The sequence below is a fragment of the Ursus americanus genome, chromosome 2 (assembly GCF_024610735.1).
Source record: "Ursus americanus isolate L20-20 chromosome 2, mUrsAme1.1.p, whole genome shotgun sequence".
NCBI lineage: Eukaryota > Metazoa > Chordata > Mammalia > Carnivora > Ursidae > Ursus > Ursus americanus.
Window position 1 is genome coordinate 101,216,052 of NC_142128.1, and position 25,013 is coordinate 101,241,064.

Below are 25,013 nucleotides of genomic sequence, written 5' to 3' on the forward strand. Positions count from 1 at the left end.
AGATGATGTTTTAAATTTCAAATGATAACTACATATCACTAAATATAACCTCTGTTTTTACAGATAAACAAGCATTTCCATATTTTAGGATATTTTTATCCTAAGGGACATAAAAGTGAGATAGGTATCATAATTATTATCTTAATTCCAATTATTCTTGATAGAATGGCAGTAAAACAAGTATTTTGAAAATATTTTTAACAAATGAGTCACCAATAAAATTCACTGAATTCAAATCCTCTTCTATTTCCTAGAAGATACAGTGAAAATTCAAAAGATTTTAAGATAATTTGGTCAGAATCTTACTATTTTCCTGAATATTAAAATAAAATTCTAAATTTAAAACTTAACTTATAAAGAGGATTATGGGAGTTAAAAACATTTTAATAATATTATTATATTTCTTTCTACCTTCCACAACTAATACAATTGTCTAGCATGAAGTAAGTATTCCATAACTGTTTGGATGTATTACTGCCATTATCACTAATGACCACTCTTTGACCTCTGATTCATACTTCTGCCTCCTGAACATTCTACTTGGATGTCACTATCATTCAAACAAAACCAAAAGCCTATAGACTTAAACATTTTGCTATATATATTAGCAAGCCTCTTCGTCAAATTCTATTTCTTTCCTGATTTCTACAAAATTGCTTTAAAGTAGGAGTTACAGAAGTTTTTTATCACAACTGACTCAATGTTGAGATTTGACTGTTTTAAAATAATTTTAATTTTACTGCCTATTTATTCCATTGTGTACTTACCAATTCTTTCATTTATCAAATAAATACCTAAGTAACTACAATACACCAAGTATTTGTGCTAGGTACTGGGGATGAAGTGATAAGCAACATAGACATAGTCCCTGCTCTGGTAGGGAAGTTAATATATCAAATGAGGACATACGTATATAACTTAAAATAGTAATATGTGTTGTAAATTAGGGACTGTGGTATATATATTTTTTTGAAACTGGTATACTTTCAATCACCTTTTAATCCTTACTGTTTACAATTTCAAAAAATCATCACAAAAAGGGAAGTCAACCAAGCTGAATCCTCCAGCTCACAGAACTTATAATGAATGTGCTATCAGAACAGGTCATACAATCTGTGACTAATATGATTTATTGTGGAAGAAATCTGCATCCCCACTAGCCATCAGATTGATATGCAAAGTTATTACAATGAAGACAGTTTTAAAAAAGACCTATTTCACATTTTCGTCACTATTTCATTGTAAAATCTGCTTTGAAAAATGGCCCTAGTTTGTAATTAAATCACATTTTAAACATAGATCGGTCTATAACAGCATTATTTATAATAGCTAAAGAAAATTGGAAATAGCTTAAATATTGAAAAAACATTGTAACGCCCAATAAATGTGTATCTATTTAGTGGAATATTAAGCAGACTTGGAAAATGGTAATTATGAAACTTCTACAATATAGATTGGGCGTTACAAGCAACTATTGAATTGTTGAACTCTACATCAAAAACAAATGATGTACACTATATGGTAGCTAACTGAACATAATAAAAAAAAAGAAAAGAAAATTCTACAGTACAGAAAAAGAGGTTAAGATTATACAATATTGGTGATTATGATAACTGATACCTATTGAAGGCTCACTATGGGCCAACATTTTAATATTACATATTAAGGAAATATGATTTCACAGTGAAATTCACAAAAGATATATACACAGTACAAAATTTTTACATTAACCACAGTCCCAGCAATTCTGGCAACATATTCTCTTTCTCACTCCCTTCACATACTGCACACAAAGAAGACATAACAAATTAATATAGTAGCAAAAGTGTATCAGTTGAGATTAAGTTAGCTCTACCTAACAGAAAACTCAAACATAGCTTAAACAAAGTTAAAATGTATTTGTTTTTCAAGTAAAATAAGTCTGAAGCTAAACAGTCCAAGGCGGGTAAGGCAGCTTGACAAAACTGCCAGGAATCCAGGATGCTTTCGGCTCATGGCTATGCCGTCCTTGGAGCATGGCCCTCATGCCCCCAGCCTCATGGTCCAAGCTCTGAAGACATCAAGTGTGTTCTGTGCAACAAAAGGGAATAAAGTGGGGGAAGCCCCCTTCTTTCAGTCAGACCTGTGATAAATAACACACGTCGCTTCTGCTAGCATCAACTGACCAGAACTAGTCATGTGGCCACAACCAACTCCAAAGGAAGCTAGAACACAGTCAATCAAGTTCTGTTAATAAAGAAGGGGAGCTCTATCAAAACCGCAACAGTCTTTTTCGAAGTAAAGAAAAAGCCAATCACACAGAACTGCAAGGAGCTTAGGATAGTCAAAAATTTTTCAAAAAGAAGAACAAAGTGAGAGAACTTACACTTTCCAATTTCATAATTTGGTACAAAGCTACAGTTATAAATTGGGTATGTGGTACTGGCATAAGGATCAACACATAGATCCGTGGAATAGAACTGAGAGTCCAGAAATAATCCACACATCTATGGCCAGTTGATATGTGAAAAGGATGCTAAATCTATTCAATGGGGAAACAATAATGTATTCAACAAATTACACCAGGATAACTGCATTTCCACACGCAAAAGAAAGATGTTAGACCTCTACATCATGCCACATACAAAAATTAATTCCAAATGCATCGTTAGTTCAGTTTACTGTCCTTTCACAGGACTTTCACTTTATTTAACTGCTTCAGTTGATCTATATTCCTTTTGCTATAACTCCCCAGAGTTATACCACAATCCCAAATTCATGCTTATCTCCAAGGCATGGGGAATAGGGAGCATTTAGATTACATCCAGCACATACACATGCGCACAAAATAACACGTTAAATCATGACCAATAGTACCAGAAATTCAACCATTAAAATTGCCCTCGCTCACCTCATATCTTTTTTTTTTTTTTTAAGTGGGCTCCACACTGAGCAGGGCTTGAACTCACGACCCTGAGATCAAGACCTGAGCTGAGACCAAGGGTCAGACGCTCAGCCGAGCCACATAGGAGCCCCCCTTCTATCATTTTTTGTAGTAATAACCTAAAGAAAATCATTTTTTAGTTTTGCTCATTTAAATATGTGTATAGACTAGTGGCATGTTATGTTGGTGCTATATAGCCTAAACACTCAAAGAAAATTAGTCTAAACTGAGCAACATACACTGGCCATCTACAAAACTCCACGTCTAATCTGCTAGGATATCCTATACGATCATGTATAACTGCACATTCTGGAGGCTGGGGACCTTTAGAAATGGACATTAAAGCAGAAGAAATATATATCATCTGAAGCAATTAAATAAAGTGAAAGTCCTTCTGTTAAAGGACAGTAAACTGAACTCAACGTTTCCTCGGTATTTCTTAATAAAGCTTCCTGGGTTTTCAAAACAAGGAGTTCAGACTCAAATACAATTTGAGCCACATGCAGACAATTTCAGGGGGAAAAAAAGTTAAAACTGCTTTACCTGAAAAATCTTAGCATTAATAAACACTTAACAATTACAGTTGTTTAAAATCCAAATAGTTCCTACTGCAAAACTACATATCCTCACAAAAATTATGTTCGTATATTTTAGAACTGACACGTAAGTTAGACACTGCTGCAAAGGAAGTATCACCACAGCTGGGGAGAAAATTCCTTTATCATTCGCAAATACTAGTTATATCACATCATTTCCTTTTACTTCTTTGTCTCTTTAAATGGGATGGTTGAAGTTGTATTTTTCAGTGACATACCTAACTGAAAACAAAATATGCTAGACTACCATAAATACTTCATCCTGACCCCAAGTAACTATTTTAAACTATGGATGTTGTGATCTAAGCATTCTGCTTAGTATCTACTTTAAATTCTTTTCATTTCAAGTAAAGGCATTAAATCTAGAAACTAAAAAATGATCACCACTTTAAGATATAAATATCTTATGTATGGCTTTACTATTTTTAATGTTTTCTTTTTCCCTTTTAGGTAAAATGTGAGAGTAAATACAGAACTTTTATTATTTTTTTGAGACTTTATTTCTTTAGAGAGAGACAAAGAAAACGCAAGCAGGGGCAGGGGGACAGAGAGGGAGAGGGAGAATCTCAAGCAGGCTCCACGACTCTGAGATCATAACCTGAGCTGAAATCAAGAGTCAGACATTTAACCAACTGAGCCACCCAGGCATCCCTTAAGATTTTTTTACGTAATCTCTACACCCAACATGAACGTGAGACTCGAACTCACAACCCTAAAATTAAAAGTCACATGCTCTACTGCCTGAGCCAGCCAGGCACCCCCAGAACTTTTTATTTATTTTTCTCAGAACTTTTTAAACAATCACCAACAAAGTAAGTGACCAACAACTGGAAAACAATCAAAATGACCTTGACCAACAGAAGTAGTCAACAAGCTAATCAGAAGAATATCTAATGCAAGGGGGAAAAAAAGCATTATGTAATTGTTTGGGTCCTCTGGGCTGCTGTGCTAAACCACCGTTGGCTTATGCACAACGGAAATGTATTTCTTAACAGTTCTGCAAAGGTGAAAGTCCACAATCAAGGCACCAGCACGGGTGCATTCCAGCAAATGCCCTCTTCCTGGCTGCTAGCTAGCACCACTGCACTGTGTCCTCATACGATGGCAGGGCCCGGAAGCTCTCTGGGGCCTCGTTCATAAAGGTTCTAGTCCCATTCCTGACAGTACCACCCTCACGACTCAAGCACCTCCTAAAGGTCCCACCTCCTAATACCATCATCATCTTCGGGGATTAGGATTTTAACATACAAATTTGAGAGCGACACTAACGTTCAGCCCACTGTAATAATTCGATAATAAATTGTGTTTGGGGGTGTGCTTTGCAACATGCATCCTAATGTTCACATTAAAAATGAAGTTCCTCTGAAAACCTGACCTGGGAGCAGTCAGAAAGCTGACCAGTTTCCCAGTTAGGCCTAAGTCTCAGCAACTCCCTGAAACATACTTCTCTTAACTTGGCCCTAAAACAGAAATGAGAAGGATAGCTCAATTATTTAGATTTCAAAAATATTTTCTCCGTGAACAGGTGAAATTCATTACAGGACTGTCATTAATGTGGGGCTTTTTTTTTCTTTTTTTTTTTTTTTTTCATTTACAAGGAGCAACTTGGATTTCCGAAGACTCAAGAGCAGCCAAGTGCTGCTAAAACAGAGCTTCCCTGCAGCTGTATATCTGATGGCCCCTCTCACGGTACCCAGTAGCTTACTAGTTGACAGAAGTGATCATTACATCCACCATTTGTAACGCTTGTATGATTTATTTTGTCCTTACTGCTATGTTAGAGTTCTTTTGGTCTGTGTCCAGTTCCACAAACGATAAGTACTATGTGTGTGATTGGGTAACCTTTGAACGATCTGTGTGTCATTAATGTAAATACAGAGAATTTATCCTACACAGCTCTTTCAGGAATAAACCACCCTCCCCAGATAAGACAAAGACTATTTACAAATTGCCATCTATGAGAATTATCACCAAGAAGAAAAAAGGCTCATCTCAAAGACTATCCCGATGAATTCTAAATCCCCTATCTACTGTATCCAGTTTTGAGCTCCTCAGTTACAGGACTTAGAAAAAAGTTTGAAAATAAGATCATGAGGAAAGAGTAAGGGAATTGGGAATTTTTAACTCTGCAAAAAACTAAAGCTATTTTTTAAGTTGCCATTTTTATTAGTTATCCATGAACACAGATTCAATTGTCACTTTAAGAAAAACACCAGGGGCGCCTGGGTGGCTCAATCAGTTAAGTCTCGGACTCTTCATTTCGGCTCAGGTCTGAATCTTAGGGTTGTGGGATCAAGCCCTAACATTGCTCCACACTCAGTACAGAGTCTGCTTGATATTCTCTCCCTCTCCTCCCCACTATGCCCCTCTCCCTGCATACACGCACTGGTGCACATACTCTCTCACTCAAATAAATAAGACCTTTAAAAAAAAAAAAGAAAAGAAAAACATCAGGCCCCAACAGGCACCATCACCCTCCTTTAATAAAACTTTCCCTTCCCATACCATCCTCCCAATATAGTTATAGCATAATTTTGGTTAGATTAGTATTCAGGGCTTCCATTGCTATAACTGCGTAAATTATTTTTCTTTCCTATACAAATTTTTTATTTTCTTAATAATTGCTTTCTCGTTTGCTTCATTTTCTAAGCAACTCCAGACTCTCCAGACTTCCAAATCTCCTCTCAACATGTCCATTCACATCAGTGCAGAAGTCTCTCCTGTCTGGACTGACTCACTTCAGTGTTGGGTACAAAGCTGCCATTCTGTATTCTCCCTTCACCATCATCCTAGGAAATTCCTTCTTCTCTCCCCTGTATTGGACCTTCTTCCTATAGCCTACATTTCCTCATCTTAGTTTATTCTCCTGTTTCGTTTAGGCTAGGGCGACCAACTCATCAGTCTGCCTAGGACCTTCCTGGCTTTCGTACAAGTCCCAAATATGGAGCAACTCCTCGGTCCTAGGTAAGCCTGGAGGGTGGGCTGCTTATGCTATTGGGAGCCCACTGATTGCAGAAAGCACATTTTTTAAAAACTTGCATGTCCTTATCCCATTCTCACACTTGACTAAGAATTTGGGTATAGAATTCCAGTCTGGAAATCATTTTTTTCAAACACTAACATTGTCTTTTAGCTTCCAGTCTTTGCTGCTGAGAAGTCCAAAGCCTTTCTGAGTGCTGATCCTTTGTTTTCTTCCTCTTTGGAAACTTTCTGGGTCTGTTGTTTGTCCCAAGTTCTGAAAATTCCACAGTGTACTGATTGTGAATCTTGATGTGAATTTATTTCCATCCTCTGTGCTGGGTGGGGCCCCTCTATAGAGAAACTCAAAACCTTCAGTTCTAGAACATTTTCTTGAATTATTTCATTGATGAATTCCTCCCCTCTGCTCCCCCTATTGAAATTCCTATAATTCAGATTATTATTCAGAACTCCTAAATTGACCTATAATGTTGTCTCCTCTTTTCCCTTGGTAGTTTTTGCTCTATTTTCTGAGAAACGTTTTCTGCTTTACTTTCCAATTCTGTGCTAAGGTTTTAATTTGAGCTATCACATTTTTAATGTCGAAATTTTTTCATTCTCTTCTTTTCCCTTTTATGACATCCTACTTCAGGATTCTCTCTAATCTCTGAGAATATGCACAGTTTTGTTTTTGAAGTTATGCTTTCCCTACAGAGTCTGTTTCACGTAACTTGCTTTTTTGCTTGTTTGTCTGTTTGCTTGTATGGAGCTATGCCTTGGGCAGTAGAGGGTTTCTCCCTGGATATCTGGCAATCTTTGGTTTCCTATTCATGTTTTTCTATTCATCCCATATATAGTATGAGAAAATGAAAAGAGGATATGAAGCTCTGAACCCCTGGGTGAAGCCCACTGAACAATGACCTTCAGTGTAGTGTGACTGCCTCAGTCCTCTACTGAAGGATCCCTGATGTCTGAGAAGACTTTTCTAATCTTTTTGGCTTTTTTTTTTTTTTTAAGTAGGTTCCACGCCCAGCATGGAGCCCAACGCAGAGCTTGAACTCACGACTCTGAGATCAAGACCTCAGGTGAAATTAAGAGTCGGACACTTAACCTACTGAGCCACCCAGGCATTCTTTCTAATCTGTCTTTGTGATAGAGGACTGTTGCCAGCATTCTGGGAGCCAAGTAAAAGTAAATAAGCATGTATTTAATCTCATTTTCAGTATGAAATGCCTACCCTAAACTATATCTAATATCACTCAACCCAGAGAACCTCTATCGTACTGAGAATAACCACTCAACTTTGGGGAGAAAAGTCTACTGTAGCCCAGCGGCACGGAGTAGGGAAGGGCCTGAGAGTCCCTATTGGTTGTAAAAGTTTCAATCACTCCTCCTTATTTTAATCCCACCCACACCTCAACTTTCAGAGGTTCTTGAAGATATCAATTTCTAAGACTTTTGAGGATTTCTGCTGAGTAAACTGGGTAAATCCTCAGCTTTTACTCTTCCTGAGGATTCAATTTTCTCAGATCTGCTAAGTCAGTTATCGCTCATCTGCCCACTTTTCAGCTTCCGTCACTTCACTGCTACAGTACCTCTCCTGTTTTTCTCATCTCTGAAGGTTTCTGACTTTTTAAGAAATTCCTTCACTATAGTTTTAGGAGACTGTAGAAGAGAATGAAATTATATTTGTGTGTTCAACTCATAATCTCCAGACCATAAAGTTTTTAGTAGACACTGTGCAGATAAGATTAAACACAACCTTAACGTAAGAAAATTTTACCTTGAAAAGTTAAAAATCTGATTTTATCTTATTCCTTAAGATAAGCAGCACCCTCTTCTCCTTATCTTCACCCCATGAGATACTTGTTTACAGACTGTCAACTGCTAAGGGAGGGGATTATAAACCACTACTTATAAGAAATCACTTCTGAAATAAAACATAAATCAGTGAGAAAAGAAGTCCCTGACATACAAAAATATAATTTTTATGCAATGCTTTAAGATCAAATCTATTGCTTTCAGCCTTGTCTATAAGCAAGTATAATGGCATAATTCATTCAACCAACACTACCAAACGCCTACTATGTATCATGTATACTAGGATGGGGAGGGTGTTATAGAAGGTGAGTTTCCGAATCAACCAATGAGAGAAAAGTCATGGAACAGTCAAAGATGTACCTTAATCAGTAGAAGACACAACACTTCATCATAGCTGGAGCAAAATGTGAGTGTGGTACAAAAGGGCAACACGAGAGAATCGGGGGATGGGGGGCGGTGATGGAACTACTTTGCATCTTGGCCGTGCTAGAGGTCTACATTTGTCAAAACTCACAGAATATACACCAAAAAGAGTAAATTTCACTATACATGAATTTTGCCAAGAATTTTGTAAATTTTTTAAAGGTGAGGGAAACCTGGGTGGCTCTGTCGGTTAAGAATCTGCCATCAGCTCAGGTCATGATCCCAGGGTCCTGGGATCAAGTCTCTTATCAGGCTCCTTGCTTGGTGGGGAGCCTGCTTCTCCCTCTGCCCCTCCACCTGCTCATGCACGCTCTCTCTCCCTCTCTGACGAAAAACAAAAAATCTTTAAGATAAAATTTTTTTTTTAAAGATTTATTTATTTATTTAACACAGATAGAGACAGCCAGCGAGAGAGGGAACACAGCAGGGGAGTGGGAGAGGAAGAAGCAGGCCCACAGTGGAGGAGCCTGATGTGGGGCTCGATCCCGTAACGCTGGGATCACGCCCTGAGCCGAAGGCAGACGCTCAACCGCCGTGCCACCCAGGCGCCCCAAGTAAAGATAAAATTTTTAAAGGTAAGAATGGGAAATAAATACAAAGAAAATTATACACACGTACATGCACGCGCACACACGCCATTAGGTGGGGGAAGATCAAAATAGGCACGGGTGGGGACAGAAACCACGGTGGACCCGAGGAGGGTGCTGAAGGCTAAACTACCTGAAAAGGATGTCCACATAAAAGGGCTGCATGGGATCACTTCTGGGATATTCTTGCCAAAGACGTATCATCAAGAGGAAACAAGCCCAAATTTAGGGTTTACTACAAATGCTGCAAAGTAACCGGCCAATAATCTTCAAAAGTCTCAGTCATGAAAGTTTAGGAAAATCTGAAGACCTAGTCCAGACTGAATGAATACTAAAAGGCATGACATCCAAATGCAACATGTGATTCTCAACTTTTTCTATAAAAATAATATCAGCACAACAAAACTTAAATGTGGTCTAAAGATTAGATGATAGTAACACGTCAATGTCAATTTCTTGATTTTAATAGTTGCACCATGGTTATGCAAAAAAAAATACAGAAAATACACATGAATGTACTTAGGGAGGATAGGAAATCAATAGGCAATTTACTCTCAAATGATTCAGAGGGAAGAGCTGTACTGCGCCTGCAATTTTTCTGTAAGTTTGACATTGTTTCAAATTTGTGTTATTTAAGTGATGAAAAGATTAGGAAAACAAAGACTGTATCATTAAAAATTCTGCATGCCATGCTAAGGAGTTTAAATGTCATTCCAAAAACTACTAGTAGTCATTGTAGGAGATTAAGCAGGATGTTGACATGATCAAAGGATCATGTTGCGTTTTTTAAAAATCCATCTATTAAACAAAAGCCCTGGGGCACCTCAGTGGCTCAGTCAGTTAAGCACCTGCCTTTGGCTCAGGTCATGATCCCGGGGTCCTGAGATCGAGCCCCACATCGGACTCCCTACTCAGCGGGGGAGTCTGCTTCTCCCTCTCCCTCTGCTCCTCTCCTTCTGCTCCTCCCCCTGCTCGTGCTCTCTTGCTCACTCTCTCTCAAATAAATATTTTAAAAAATAATAAAATAAAAAATAAATAAAACCCCTGGGTCGGATTCACAATATTTTCAGGTTAGGGACACATGTAATAATGAGGTTACAGATTATTTAGCATTTAATGGAGAAACAAAGGCATGATTAATAACATCAATAAGATCCAGGAATGGGATCCATTTAGATATGTTTAATACAGGCAAATCAACTAAGCCAGATACCCACAGAGGTTGAATAAAATCAGGATAACCCAGACTTAATTGAGATTACCACAGGAACACAGGCTAAAGAAACAAAAATGATCACACTTAATCATAACCTCATGCAATGTAACTCAGCAAGGACTCCTGGAGAAAACTGTTAACTTGGTGTGCATCAGTCAGAAATGGGGTGACACATTACAAAGGCATGCGGCAAAAAGGCAGAAATAGAAATCACACTAGACTTGCAAATATTGCTGCGGTTTTAACCATAAACTCCAGGAAAATCTTTATAAGCATGAAGCACGGAGCTTTATGACATCATACCCGTATGTCAGCTTGACTACATACCTGAGCTTTCAGTCTGTTTTTAAATGCTTCTTAGTTACAATTTTTGGTCAGGGCAAGGCCACACTTAGCTAGCATTACAATCTTAAAGTAGGGCTTTAGCCACTGCAAGCTTTTCCTAATCTTTTTAAACAAATATTTTTTAAATCTTAGGACAGATGTAAATGCTTGACTGTTGTTAATAAAGCAACTTGGGGCATTAGCCACTCCAGTAAACCAGATATTTAAGGATGGGATTCCGGCTAAGGCAGAACAACTGTGCAGAGTACCAAACCCTCATCAAGGCTGATTAGCTTTGTCCTATTTCCCAACAGCCACGACAATCGCTCGAATTCTGGGCCAATGCAACGGTTAGAGAGGTAGCTGGACTAAAAACTGATCAAGCTCTACTGAAAACAGAACTGACTAGGTTAAGCAGGAGCATCTTCGCAAACCAGGAGCTGCACACATAAACTCAAAGGCATGTATCGAGTCTTACTGTCCTTTGTAAACACACATCCATCCACCCAGCGCAGGACTCCTCACTCACCTAATAGACTACAGCTTCTAGGTGCTGCAAAGGGCAGTGCTAAAAAATGTTAGGCACAGAAAGGATAAAGGCAAGTCTTTCAATCCTCCACCTTTGGAGTCTGATGTAAATTGCAATGATAAGCAAAACGCTACGTGATAGATTTCAGTAACAACCTTCAGTCACATGACCAGTTCAAAGGCTCTGATGTGGCCCACGGAGTCTTAGCGTACACAGGCATTTCCCAGTCTGTCAACGTGCCTTACAAAAAGGGTTCAAAAGACAAACGAGTGAGCCAAATTCTAGGTAAAACAAGGTTAAAGAGGTTTCTGTACAGCATAACTTTTAAAAAACCTTTACTCTGACCAAGAGATTTGTAATACCAAAGATGCAATACAACTATTTCACAATCTTATATATTCACTGAGCTCTTAATCTTCAGAATACTCATTTATAGCCCTTGAAATGTAGTTGAGAAAACACTAGTGGACACTGTTCATTTTCTTCCTAGTTACTGCTAGACCGCACCATGGCCTTAGAGGTGCTGCATAACCGTTAGTCCACACAAAGTCCTAAGTGAACAACTTATCAATGACCTTTCATGACTATTTTCATCTTCTGAGTCGACGTCTAAAACTCTACCACTCACTTGCAGATTGGAGCTCTATAAATATAAAAACAAAACATAACTAGCCATTTAATAATATTTGCTGTTGGTGATGCAAAGAACGGGTACTGGCTTGATACTTGCCGAAAAACAGTTAATAACAAGATGTTCAATGCAAAATATCTTGTTCTAAAAGAGGGAATAAAATGCTGTTTGCATAGTCACATAAGGAAAGACATCTCCAATACCAAAGTAATTTAAATAAAATATTTTGAGTTAAGAGAGGACTTTTTTTTTAAAGATTTATTTATTTGACAGAGCAAGACAGCCAGCGAGAGAGGGAACACAAGCAGGGGGAGTGGGAGAGGAAGAAGCAGGCTCCCAGCAGAGGAGCATGATGTGGGGCTCGATCCCAGAACGCTGGGATCATGCCCTGAGCCGATGGCAGACAAATGCTTTAACGACTGTGCCACCCAGGCGCCCCAAGAGATGACTATTTCTTACTGATGAAATACATCCTAGTATCAACACAGCTATACATTCCAATTAAACTTTACCAAAAAAAAAAAAATAGTATTTTAGTTCTTCCCTTATCATAATGGTAGACAAAAACTTAGAACACCAGAAAAAAGGGGTGCCTGGGTGGCTTAGTCAGTTAAGCGTCTGTCTTTGGCTCAGGTCCTGATCTCAGGGTCCTGGGATCGAGTTCCGCGTCAGTCTCCCTGCTCAGCAGCAAGTCTGCTTCTCCCTCTCCAAATGCCTCTCCCCCCGTCCCCCCACCATGCTCTCTCTCTTTCAAATGAATAAATAAAACCTAAAAAAAAGAAAAAGAAAATATCAATCACCAGAAAAGCAGAAAAGGAATAGACCTAAACCAACTTTCAACCTTTTGCAAAATAAGCTATTACTGCTATGCCCATTTTTTCACAGATAAGAGACTTAGAGAGAGGTTCAGTAACTTGCTTAAATCATCCAGCCAGTAATCAAAGGAGTCAGTCTGAATCCAAAGCCCCTGCTCTTTACCAGTACATTCGTTTAGAAAGGAATATTTCAGGTTGAGGTATTCCACTTGTAGATCTTCACCATGGAAACTCTAAGTAAGTTTAATTAAGCTTTATCACTATGAATAGAGCAAACAGAATAGGTGGGGGTTTTTTCACTGATTAAGCCTACAGTGATGTTTAAGCAATTTGAAATAAAACCGAAAGTTAAATGACTGCACATGACTGAACTAATTCACATGTATTCTTAAAAGACTGTTTTCATCCGCACAAGTAGTACTTTCAAGCATAATTAGATTGGGGGAGAGAAGAACAGTGCTGATGGGGAAAAGGGAAAAATAAATGTGTATCAGAGAGGAGAAGAAAAGCTAATTAATTTGTCCCCCTATAAGCAATCTGTCTTTAAATAATCAAATTGAATTATCCTCTAGTCTTATTATCTGCCACCCTGATACCCAGGAGAAGTTTATGGTAATCACAGAGTTGCTCACGTAGGGCTGAAGCAGCACCAGTTACAGTTGTCCCCCCTTATTCACGACGTATATGCTCCAGTGGACGCTGTGCATAGTACAGAACCCTACATGTAACTACATTTTTTCCTATACCTATGAAAAGGCTTAATTTATAAATGAGGCATAGTAAGCGATTAACAATAATAAAACCATTATAAAAATATGCTGTAATAAAAGTTATATGAGTGTGAATGTGGTCTCTCAAAATATCTCATTGCACTACACTCGGCCTTCTTGTGACCACGTGAGATAAGATGCCTATGAGATGAGGTGATGTGAGGTGAATGTCATAGGCACCGTGACATAGTGTTAGGCTACTACTGACCATCTGATGATATGTTACTTTATTGTGCTTCACAGATATTGTCTTTTTTTTTTTAATTGAAGGTATACAGCAACATTATGTCAAGCAAGTCTATCAGCACCACTCTTCCAAAACCATTTGCTTTGTGTCTCTGTGTCACATTTTGGTAATTCTTGCAATATTTCAAACTTTTCATTATTACTATATTTGTCGTGGTGATCCAGTGAAGGGTAATCTGTGATGTTAGCTTCGTCACTGGTTAGGGGCACCGCGAACCACGCCTGGAGAAGATGGAGAACTTAACTGATCAATGCTGTGTGTGTTCTGCCTGCTCCACCGTCGGGCCACTGCCCAGTCTCTGTCCCTTTCCCCAGGCCTCCCTATTCCCTGAGATGCGACAATACTGAAATTAGGCCAGTGAATAACCCTACAATGGCCTCTCTAAGTATTCCAGTGAAAGGAAAAGCTGACTGTCTCTCACTTTAAATCATAACTAGAAATGATTAAGCTGGGTGAGGAAGTAATGTTGAAAGCCAAGATAAGCCAAAAGCCAGGCCTCCTGTACCAAACAGCCAACTTATGAACACAAAGAAAAGGTTCTAGAAGGAAATGACAGGTGTTACTCCAGTGAACGCATGAATGATAAGAAAGCAGAACAGTCTTACTGCTCACGTGGAGAACATTTCTGTGGTCTGGATAGAAGACCAAACAGCGACCACATTCCCCTAAGCCAAAGCCTCACCCAGAGCAAGGCCCGGACTCTCTCCAACTCTGGGAAGGCTCAGAGAGGCGAGGGAGCCGCAGAAGAAAAGTTTGAAGCTGGCAGAGGCTGGTTCACGAGGCTTCAGGAAAGAAGTCGTCTCTATACAAGTGCAAGGTGAAGCAGCACGTGCTGACGGAGAAGCTGCTTCAAGTTCTCCAGAACCTCCAGCTGAGAGAATTCACGAAGGAGGCCACACTCCACATCAGATTTCAGTGTAGACGGAACAGCCTATGCTGGAAGAAAATGCCATCTAGAACTTCCACAGCCAGAGAGGAGACAATGCCTGGCTTCAAAGCTTCAAACGACAGGCTGACACTCTTGTTAGGGGCTCGTGCAGCTGGTGACTTTAAGGTGAAGCCAGTTCCAGAAATCCTAGGGCCCTTAAGAATGATGCTAAATCTACTCGGCCTGTGCTCCAGGAATGCAACAAGGCCTGGACATGGCAGCACATCTGTTTACAACATGGTTTACTGAAGATCCTAGGCCCACTGTTGAGACCTACTGAGCAGAAGAAAGATTCCTTTCAAAACATCACTGCTCACTGACAACGCAGCTGGTCACCCAAGAGCTCTGAGGGAGATGAACGAGATTCGTGTTGTTGTCATGACCGCTAACACAACATCCATTCTAAGCCCACGGATCATGAATTTCCACTTTCAAGTCTTATTATTGAAAAAATACATTTTGTAAGACTACAGCTGCCACAGATGTTGATTTCTCTGATGGATCTGGGCAAAGTAAATTGAAAGCCTTTTGGAAAGGATTCACCATCCTAGCTACCATTAAGAACATTTGTGATCCATGGGAAGAAATCAAAATATCGGGGCTCCTGGGTGGCTCAGTCGTTAAGCATCTGCCTTCAGCTCAGGGCGTGATCCCAGCGTTCTGGGATCGAGCCCCACATCAGGCTCCCCCGCTGCGAGCCTGCTTCTTCCTCTCCCACTCCCCCTGCTTGTGTTCCCTCTCTCGCTGGCTATCTCTCTCTGTGTCAAATAAATAAATAAAATCTTTTTTAAAAAAATCAAAATATCGACATTAACAGGAGTTTGGAAGAAGTTGGGTGACTTTGAGGGGCTCAAGACGTCAGGGGAGAAGTCGCTGCAGATGGGGAAGCAAGCGCAGGAGAACTAGAATCAGGAGAGGAGTCTGAAGATGGGACTGATGGGCTGCAATCTTATGATGAAACCTGAACAGACGAAGAATCACTTCTCATGGATGAGCAAAGAAAATGGTTTCTTGAGATGGAATGTACTCCTGGTGAACATGCTGTGAAGATCGCTGAAATGACAAGGAAGGATTTAGAATACCCCATCAACTGAGTTGATAAGGCAGCAGCAGGGTTTGAGAGGACTGACTCCAATTCTGGCTCCCATGGGTCCAATGCTATCAAACAGCATCGCCTGCTACAGAGAAATCCTCCATGAAAGGAAGAGTCCATCGATGAGGCAAACTCATTGTTATCTTAAGAAATTGCCACAGCTGCCCCAACCTTTGAGCGCACACCACCCTGACCAGTCAGCAGCCACCAACATGGAGGCAAGACCCTCCAGCACCAAAAAGATTGCAACTTGCTGAAAACTCAGATGATGTCTACCACTTTTAAACAATAAAGCATTTTTTAATTAAGGTATGTCCTTTTTTTATTTTTAGACATAATGGTATCGCACACTTAGTAAACCACAGTACAGTGTGAACATAACCTTTATATGCACTAGGAAACCAAAAAAATCATTTGGATCAGTTTATTACGATATTCGCTTTATTGCAGCGGTCTGGAACCGAACCCTCAGTATCTCCAAGGTATACCTGTATGTATGTTTTTCTCTTTAATAAAAGGATTGTATTTTCTGGTTTCTTTTCACCACATATAGATAGGTGCTGGCACCTGAAACCCATAGCTTCACACATATCATGTTATAAGTAATACAGAAATTCCACACTAGTCCAAAAGTCTGAAACCAACAGCTTAGTTAAAACATTGTAACCTTGGATAAAACAATACTTAATACTATAATGAATTCTAAAATTGCCCGAGTCCTTGATCTTTTCCTCTTAAATATCACAAAGTAATGAATAAAACTATTTCATATACTTTGGCAACATGTTAACAATTATAGTAACTAAAGCTACAAAAGATAAAGTGAGAATTCCTGTATTTATTGTGAATACCTATACTTGAAAAGCAAGTTTAATTAGAGCAAGAAAAGGTCATATATAGTCTTCTCAGTAATTTCAAGGACTGTAGGGGCTGATAGCACTGGCTCGTTATTTTATATCTAGTATCACCCTATAAGGTGTTTTCCCCAGATGTAATTGTTAATCACCATCACTCTTATACTAGACCACCATGATCAAGTTTATCTCTCAGTTCACATGACTATCACACAATAGACAATTAAAAGTCCAAAACCACTAAAGAAAAGACAACGTACTCAGACTTGGATTCTCTCAAACCACACAGTGTCCCAAAGTTTCCCAACACTGCTTGCCATACATTTTCCAGATATTCTTTAAAAAGATGGTTCTATAATCATACCAACTGTATAAATTCTAGGATAACTGGCAGTATTTCTGTTGTTTAATTTTGTTTAAAATAGTTTCCCCAAATTTATTTAGCCACATAAACATCTCCCTCCCCTCCCTTGCCACAAAGCACCTATTAATATGCCCTGGATTTCCAGAACACATTTTGAAACTAGGGATGCGGCTAGAGTGAAAACGCCCTAATTCCAAAATAGAAGCGAACAGTTCACAGGAGGAAAATATTAAGGGGAAAACAGCAAGATGGGAGAGTGCGGAGCCAGGTCTTCAAGACTTCTGTTACCTCAAGAGCTGAAGTGCTGCTTTCCTATAGGAGCAGATAAAGAAGCACTGGGGGTTAGCCAATATAGGGCTAGCCATTCCCCATGTACTAACTGGAAAAAGGAAGTGGACACTAGAAAGAAAGTACAGAGCAACTAGCCGGGAAGAGCGACCCTGGTGCTCTGATGGGCATGAGTGGGGAAGAGAAAGAAATCCCCTTGATCTACAAAGGAGTTTTGTATGCAGTGATAACAAAAAATAGCCATTTCTATATCTGGGATGACTTATACTTACAGTGTGGGTCATTCAAAAACAAAAATCATTATGTAAAGAATTTCTTGACTCATTAACACACAGCGAAAGCAGCCAAGCAATTCTTGGCCCCATAGCTTCCGAACACTTGAAGTCACTCCCACTGGTAGTTTCATAAGTAACAAGGGTTCAGAAAATCCATGGAACTAGCAAATCCTACTCACTTGCATCTACTCTAGAGTTCATCTGGAGGAATGGGAAGATAACCAAAAAACTAATACCAATGCCTACAGGTCATATGATCCTCCCTCATGTTCAACAAACTTCAACTCTGACAATCAATGAGCCAACACCCAAGAGCCCAAAGTCAGAAAAGGAAAAATGTCAAAGAAAAGGAAATGAACTATCAAAGACTATAGACAATACAATGGAGTGAAGTCAATTTCTCTGTTCACTAAGTTCTTGTAAATTAAACATACCCATTCACAGCGCAGACTTAAGTAGCAACCCAGGAAAACACTACATTCATGCTCATTTTTATCATTCATCCTTTCTCCCATTCTCCATCCCTCCTTCCAAGTTTCTTGCCCCACCCTAAACTCCTCTTCTTTAAATTCTTCAGTCTTTCCCCAATTTTATCATGTGCGCTTTTTGGGGGGGGGGGGGAGAGGAACTAGGTCTACAATCATCTTGCTGTCAAACAACATATTTTAGCTTCATCTACACTCGAGTTTCAAACTTTTTGGATCCCAATCTACATAGAAATATAGGAAGACACAAGAGTTTTGCATGAAAATACTTATTCTTTCTAAACATGATGTCCTTAATATTTTCTATTCTGGTCTATTTAATTTTTTAAATGCTGGTTGGACTTAGTAAATTGATTTTAAAATCTATGAAAACCAATAGGATAAAACACAATGAGCTACATATACAACATACCGGCCATAAGTGTGCCAAAGGAGAAAAGATTTCAAAGCAAATTTTTGACTGCCACTGAGGAGTAGTGTAAAAATATTAATTTGTACCAAGTTCTGTTCCTTTACCTTAAAATAGCCTGGGCTTATTCTGTAATATTAAGTCCCAGGAATTATGAAATATTTCATTAAATTGCCAACATTATGCTATTTGTTTTTACGCTGCTATACGAAGGTATGCCCTACGTATCCATATGAAAAATAAGTTCCTAAAATTCTTAAACTGTTAATCCTAACATCCGCACTCTCACTCACAGAGCCATATATTCTTAAAAGAGAGAGACACACACAATACCATATGATTTCACTCATATATGGAATTTAAGAAACAAAACAAAGGCAAACAGAAACAAATCAAAAAAACAGACTCTTAAACACAGAACTGGTGGTTAGTTGCCAGAGGGGAGATGGAGGAGGGGGGGATGGGTCAAACAGATAAAAGGGATTAAGAGTACTTTTATCTTGATGAGCCCTGAGTAATGTACAGAATTGCTGAATCACTGTACTGCACACCTGAAAATAATATAATAACTGTATGTTAACTATACTTTATTAAAAACAGAGAAATAGGGGCACCTGGGTGGCTCAGTCAGTTAAGTGTCTGCCTTCAGCTCAGGTCATGATCTCTGGGTCCTGGGATTGAGTGCCACATCGGGCTCCCTGCTCAGCAGTGAGTCTGCTTCTGTCTCTCTCTCCCTCTCCCTCTCCCCCTCCCCACTGCTCATTCTCTCTTTCTCTCAAATAAAATCTTAAAAAATAAAATAATTTCCTTTAAAAACAAAACAAAACCAGAGAGAAACAAAAGAAAAATGGAAAAGTAACAGCTCCTACTTACTGAACATGCTCCTACCATGTACCAGCATTGTGTTAGGTCAAGAAATTCTACTTCCTCACTATCGTTCTTAGAAAAGACCAGAATATTAGATGACTAGTACAAAGGAAACAAGTGCCCAATCTGTATTTCTGATGACATTTATGACAACCCTGAGGACTTAAATAAAAATAAACTTAATCATCTGTATGAAACGAACACTTTGATAGTTTGGCATGACAAATTCTACTAACATAAACCTAGTAAGGAGCAACAGCAGAAGTGAAGAACCAAGTGTCCTAGAAAAGATTCAGATCCTTCTAATCAAGCCATCATCACCTCACTTAATTGAACCACCCCTGAAAAAATGTAAATAAGCTTTAAAACTACCCCAATGAAAGGAAAAGTTTAAATCACAGTACCCACTGACGTGCTCTAGTAACAAGTTTCTTATCATTTAGATGTGTGTGCATACACTAAATAACCTATAAAATTATTAAAGATAATTTTAAATGAAATATTACAAAGTACAAAATTCAGAAACCATCAAAAAAGTTATCCACATACAGATAGCCTTGCATGCTTCATTTGTATTGAGTAACATTATTTTACACCTACTCTAAGTTGGTAAAGAATTCCCTAAAATTCCAATTTCCCATTTCGAAGTAGAAGGTAGCCAATTCAATGAATAATGCAGTCATTTAGTCACTGCTAGCAAATTAGTTTATAATATAAACGTTATTTTTACTCCCACAACTCTACTGTAACTTATGCTAGAGTTATACTACTGACATCAAAATTATTATTTTATAAACAAACATACAAACCATTATTTCACCAGTTAAAAAACAAGGACACAAAAGTCTTTCGAACCTTACTGGGTATAACTGGAAAATATATATTATTAATTTAAGTGGTCTATGGCCTTAAGGCACTCTTATCCCCTTGCTCTACTGCTCACTGCCTTAATTCCTTCTTCTTCTCTAAAACTCCACTTATTTCCTCCCTCAAGCCATCAGCTCTAGCAAGGAATGCTGCCCTTCCCCCCCAAAAAAAATATATCTGAGTGAGATATCATTCTTGTCATGATACTGTAACAAACAAAACATTAACTGTACCAATATAAAAGTGAAATGGACCATAACTAGGAATAAAGTGAAACTGATGGAAATGAGGCAAGGCAGACAGAACCTTGGCTGACTCCATTTTTTAAAGTAGCCTATCATCAGCATAAAAATAAAGCATAACTAGATGACACGTTCATTAATGTAAACAGCCAAACGCAAATATACAGCACATAATACAGACTATTTAACTACTACTGCTCTACTGTTGCGAACACTGGGTCTTTTAAAACTCAAACTAAAAATTGCATCATTTAACGCAAATCATAATTATCATATTTAAGCCCAACAAACAATCCCTATAAATTTCCAACACCAACCAAAAAAGTAATGTTTAAGAAATTAAACTGAGGTCATTTCATTATCTGGAAACTTCATCTGTTCTTTATATAATGTTAGATGATAAGAATAACATAGGACATGTCCCCAAAATGTAGTGATCAATTCAGACAAACAAGGCTGATCTATTCCAATACTTAAATGCAGAGAACAGACTGACATTCTTAACCTAAATTCTCAAATAACTTAAAAATAATAAATGCTACTACTCAAGATACAACTTTTGACAGCTTTTCCAGTCTTAATTTTTTCTTAGTCCTTACCCAAACTTCTGCGGTTGATAACTCCCACTTTTAAGACCTCACACTTAAAAATGCCTGACTAGACACTGCCTAGCCCCACAGCGTACAAACTCCTTAAAAATTCTACTCTTTTTCTCTACTACTGAGAAAAATACGAGTTGACTTGAGACTGTACATTTTTGTTATGTCAGACTTCTAAGAAGACAAAATATGAAGGATACCACTAAAACTTAACTTACTGTCAACTGTGCAAAGTCCCTGGTTTGAAATTACTCAAAATGTTAAGAAAAATAGGGGCGCCTGGGTGGCACAGCGGTTAAGCATCTGCCTTCGGCTCAGGGCATGATCCCAGCGTTCTGGGTTCGAGCCCCACATCAGGCTCTTCTGCTATGAGCCTGCTTCTTCCTCTCCCACTCCCCCTGCTTGTGTTCCCTCTCTAGCTGGCTGTCTCTATCTCTGTTAAATAAATAAATAAAATCTTTAAAAAAAAAAAATTCCCTCAGAGCTTTAAGAAAAATAAAGTATATTTGGCCAAATACTTATCTGACTTTTGGCTGTTTGCCTTAAACTAAATATGCATAAGCAAGGCTTTTTAATAGAGATATAAGAAACAAAATCCAAGAAAATATCTTTGGTGAAAAATATTCATAAATTAATCTGGCAAAACAGCAAAATACCCTCTCACATAAAACTACTATGTAAACTCTTAATAACCAAAAGGCAATTGAGAATATGATTTTCTCTTTTATCATAATTTTAAAATCACATGTATTACTGGTACATACATAGAGTTCTCCCATCATGTTGTAGATGAGAAAGAACAGGTACTAAATGACAATCATGATCACAGACAAGAGTGTCACTATGGAACCACAGTTCAAGAACTGAAACTCTAGAAGTACCTAAACGTTTTCTTTAAATTTTCAAAAGAAACACACACACACACAAAAAAAAACCAACCCTCTGAATTTAGGAAACATGGAATGTAAAGCAACATATGTTTTATAAAATATTTTACTCTACACATAAAAATAAAAGACATACGAAGCCAGTACCAAAGTCAATCAAAATTGTCTCACTCTTAAGAGAGAAGATGGTTTAGAATTTTTACATCCCTAGTATGAGCCTGGTAGTCTGTTTGTAAAAATCATCCCATTCACATTTATAAATACACACACACACACACACACACACACACACACATTTTTAAAACACCTCATGACATCAAGTTGCTAAAAAACTGATACTGGCAAGTTGGATAAAGTTATCATATAGGCCATCTTGAATAAGTTATTTACCTAACAAACTAATTTTTAATAAATTTCAAAGCAAAAAAATAAATGAACGAAATAATCACCACTTGACTTTTAACTTCAAGACAATAAAGCTTTACTTGGGAACAAAGACATTTTAGGACACTTTCCAACAAACTAAAATTATTAATTTTCCAAAGGTACAAAACACTTCTTTAGCTAATACCCCTCAAGAGCTAATGTACCAACACAGGTGTGGGTGGTGATGTGTGTTTTCCCAACAGAGAGCCGCTGGATGTTGGAACGTGCTCTCCTATAAAGGGGAAGCAGAACTTAAGCCAAGCCTCCAAGCTTGAAGGTCACATGGAGCGTCCGCGCTCATCTCTGATCTATCACACTACAGCCGGTCTTCTAAATCACATCTCTATTTAGGGAAACGGAGACAAAAATCTAACCGGTTTAGATCTGCATTAAATTTATAGTCCGTCTAACCCTCAAGTGGGAGCTGTTCCCAAACATTCTCCACCAACTAGTATCACAAAATTTTTTAACTATTATGTCATGCTATCTTACAAACATGACAATTTTTGGAAAGTCCATGTTTAGCTTGCTTGGACCATATGGAGATGAAATAAAACCCCAGCGATTACCACCTTCCAGTTCCTGTTGACCTAAGACATGTCACTATCTCCTCCCATTTCAAGAGTGATTTCCAAAGCCTGGGAAGGAATGTTTCCACCAATAAATACCTTTCAACTGAATGTGCGTTATTCCGCCATGCGTTAGGCAACTGTGAGCAATAAGCCATTTTGCTCATCACACAATTATTCAAAATCTCTTACTGTTGACCTCAAAACATAAGTTCTTCCTCCTAAATTCCACATTAAGTCAAGGCAATAATTGAGTAGCACGGTTTTACCCTTGGGAAAATATCTACCAAAAACTTAACAACAACAAAAATGTTGAATAACTGGTATCTATTCCTTCACTGTACATACATTTAAATGGACGTACCATATCCATTATGTATTTAAGTCTATGTTATAAATATATGTTACACGGACCATCTATCTGCCTATCTATATACTGATGACAGAGTCCACAGCTTACTCATAACTAACTCCCCTGCAACAATTAAATCCCAATGCCCACCTAAAGAGAGCTTACTGAAAAACACAGACTCACCCCATTCCAGGTATTCAAGAATGTTCTTCTCTCTTCGCAGCGGAGAATTATTGCATTCATCATAAAGACAGATGAGTATATCCAGCAGCGTCTCCACACTGAAACACTGCCCATTGGTCTGAGCGGGCCCGTCCAAAATGAACTGCTCCAACTGCCTCAAACGCACTTCCCCAGACATGTTTCCTTCAGGGTCCGCCGCCGCTTCCTTCAGTGAGTATTTCGGTTTGCACTACGAGTATCTGATCCTAAATTTTGAAAGGTGCGGTTTTAAAAATAAACCCCTCGTCCTGCACACAACTGTCATGCACGGCCGGTGCTGAATGACACCCCGACACGCCAGGAAGCCCCCTTCACCGAAGCGTCTTCGATCCCGCACAGATGCATGTATTGGGAGGAAAAGTTACCATAAAATAGATCTTTAATACATCTTAAAAAGAATAATACAATTAAGTCGTATATTTAAATAAAATAATAATTAAAAGTACAGCGAACCAAAGTCAGAACTTCTTTAAAAAAAAAAAAAAAGAACAAGAAGAAAACAACAAAATACAACTCTTCTTCATTCAAAATTCAACTCGTGCAACACAATCCCGCAACGAATCCAGATGCATCATTAATGAATCGGGTCCGATCCGCATCAGCAATTCACTTCCCGGGAAGGAGGAAGACGGAAAAGGGAGGAAAGCCCCAGAAGGTACATGGGGGAGGGAAAAGCACGGCGCTGCTGCAAAGGCTGCCGCCCGCCGCTGGGAGAGCGCCCCGGCGGCGGCGGCGCGGCGGCGGCGGGGAGGGGGCGAGGTCCCCGAGGCAGCCCCTCGGCTCGCCGCCCGCCCGGTCCCGCCCGGAGGACGCTCTTCCTTTCTCCTCCCGGTGTCCTCCTCCTCACGGCTCCGCGGCGAGTCGTCTCTCCCGAGGATTCCAGACGAAACTCCTCATCGCCCTCGCAGCGTCTGCCGGGGCCTGACGCGCCGCACGGCCGGGCCGGGAGCGCGGGCTGCGGCGGCGCTCGCCCCGGCTCCGGGGGGCTGCGGCTACTCGGCCGCCCGCGCCCGCCCCATGGTGGGGGTCGCCGGCCGGGGGTCTGCGCCGCGCCGGGCGGACAGCCGCTCTCCCCCCTCGGCCGCCCCGAGGCTCCCGACGTCCTGGCGCGGGGCGGGCGGGGGATTGAGGGGGTCTGGATTCAGAGGACACGGGCGGCTCCTTCTCCCCCTTCTTCAAGCCCCGGGGCTAAGGGCATCTTTCCCCGACGAGGCGCAGGAGGAGGGGTTGGTGCCGCCGCTGAGGCGAGCAGAGGCTGCGGCAGCCCGGCTCGCAGCCACTCCCTTCCTCTCCGTCCCACCCCTCCCCCGCCTTCCCGGCCTGGCGCGCTCGCACCCTGGGCTCCGCGAGGCTCCCCCAGCCCCCGCCGCGCGCGCCGGCCTGAGGCGCGCCGCCGCGCCCGGATCCAATATGGCGGCCACGGGCACGAGCGCGCCAGCTTCCCAC

General features: G+C 39.7%; 1 protein-coding gene across 13 annotated transcripts in view; it reads right to left on the minus strand.

Annotated features, from left to right (window-relative positions):
- Positions 1 to 24,238, minus strand: part of CDC42BPA (CDC42 binding protein kinase alpha) — a 310,508-nt gene extending 286,270 nt beyond the window's left edge. For all 13 annotated transcript variants that reach the window (XM_045796507.2, XM_087859422.1, XM_045796498.2 and 10 more), the window contains exon 1: positions 23,529 to 24,238. In XM_045796507.2, coding sequence (XP_045652463.1) covers positions 23,529 to 23,706 — 178 coding nt within the window. In that variant the 5' untranslated portion in view covers positions 23,707 to 24,238. The remainder of the gene's footprint in view (positions 1 to 23,528) is intronic.
- Between the last annotated feature and the right edge of the window lie 775 nt (positions 24,239 to 25,013).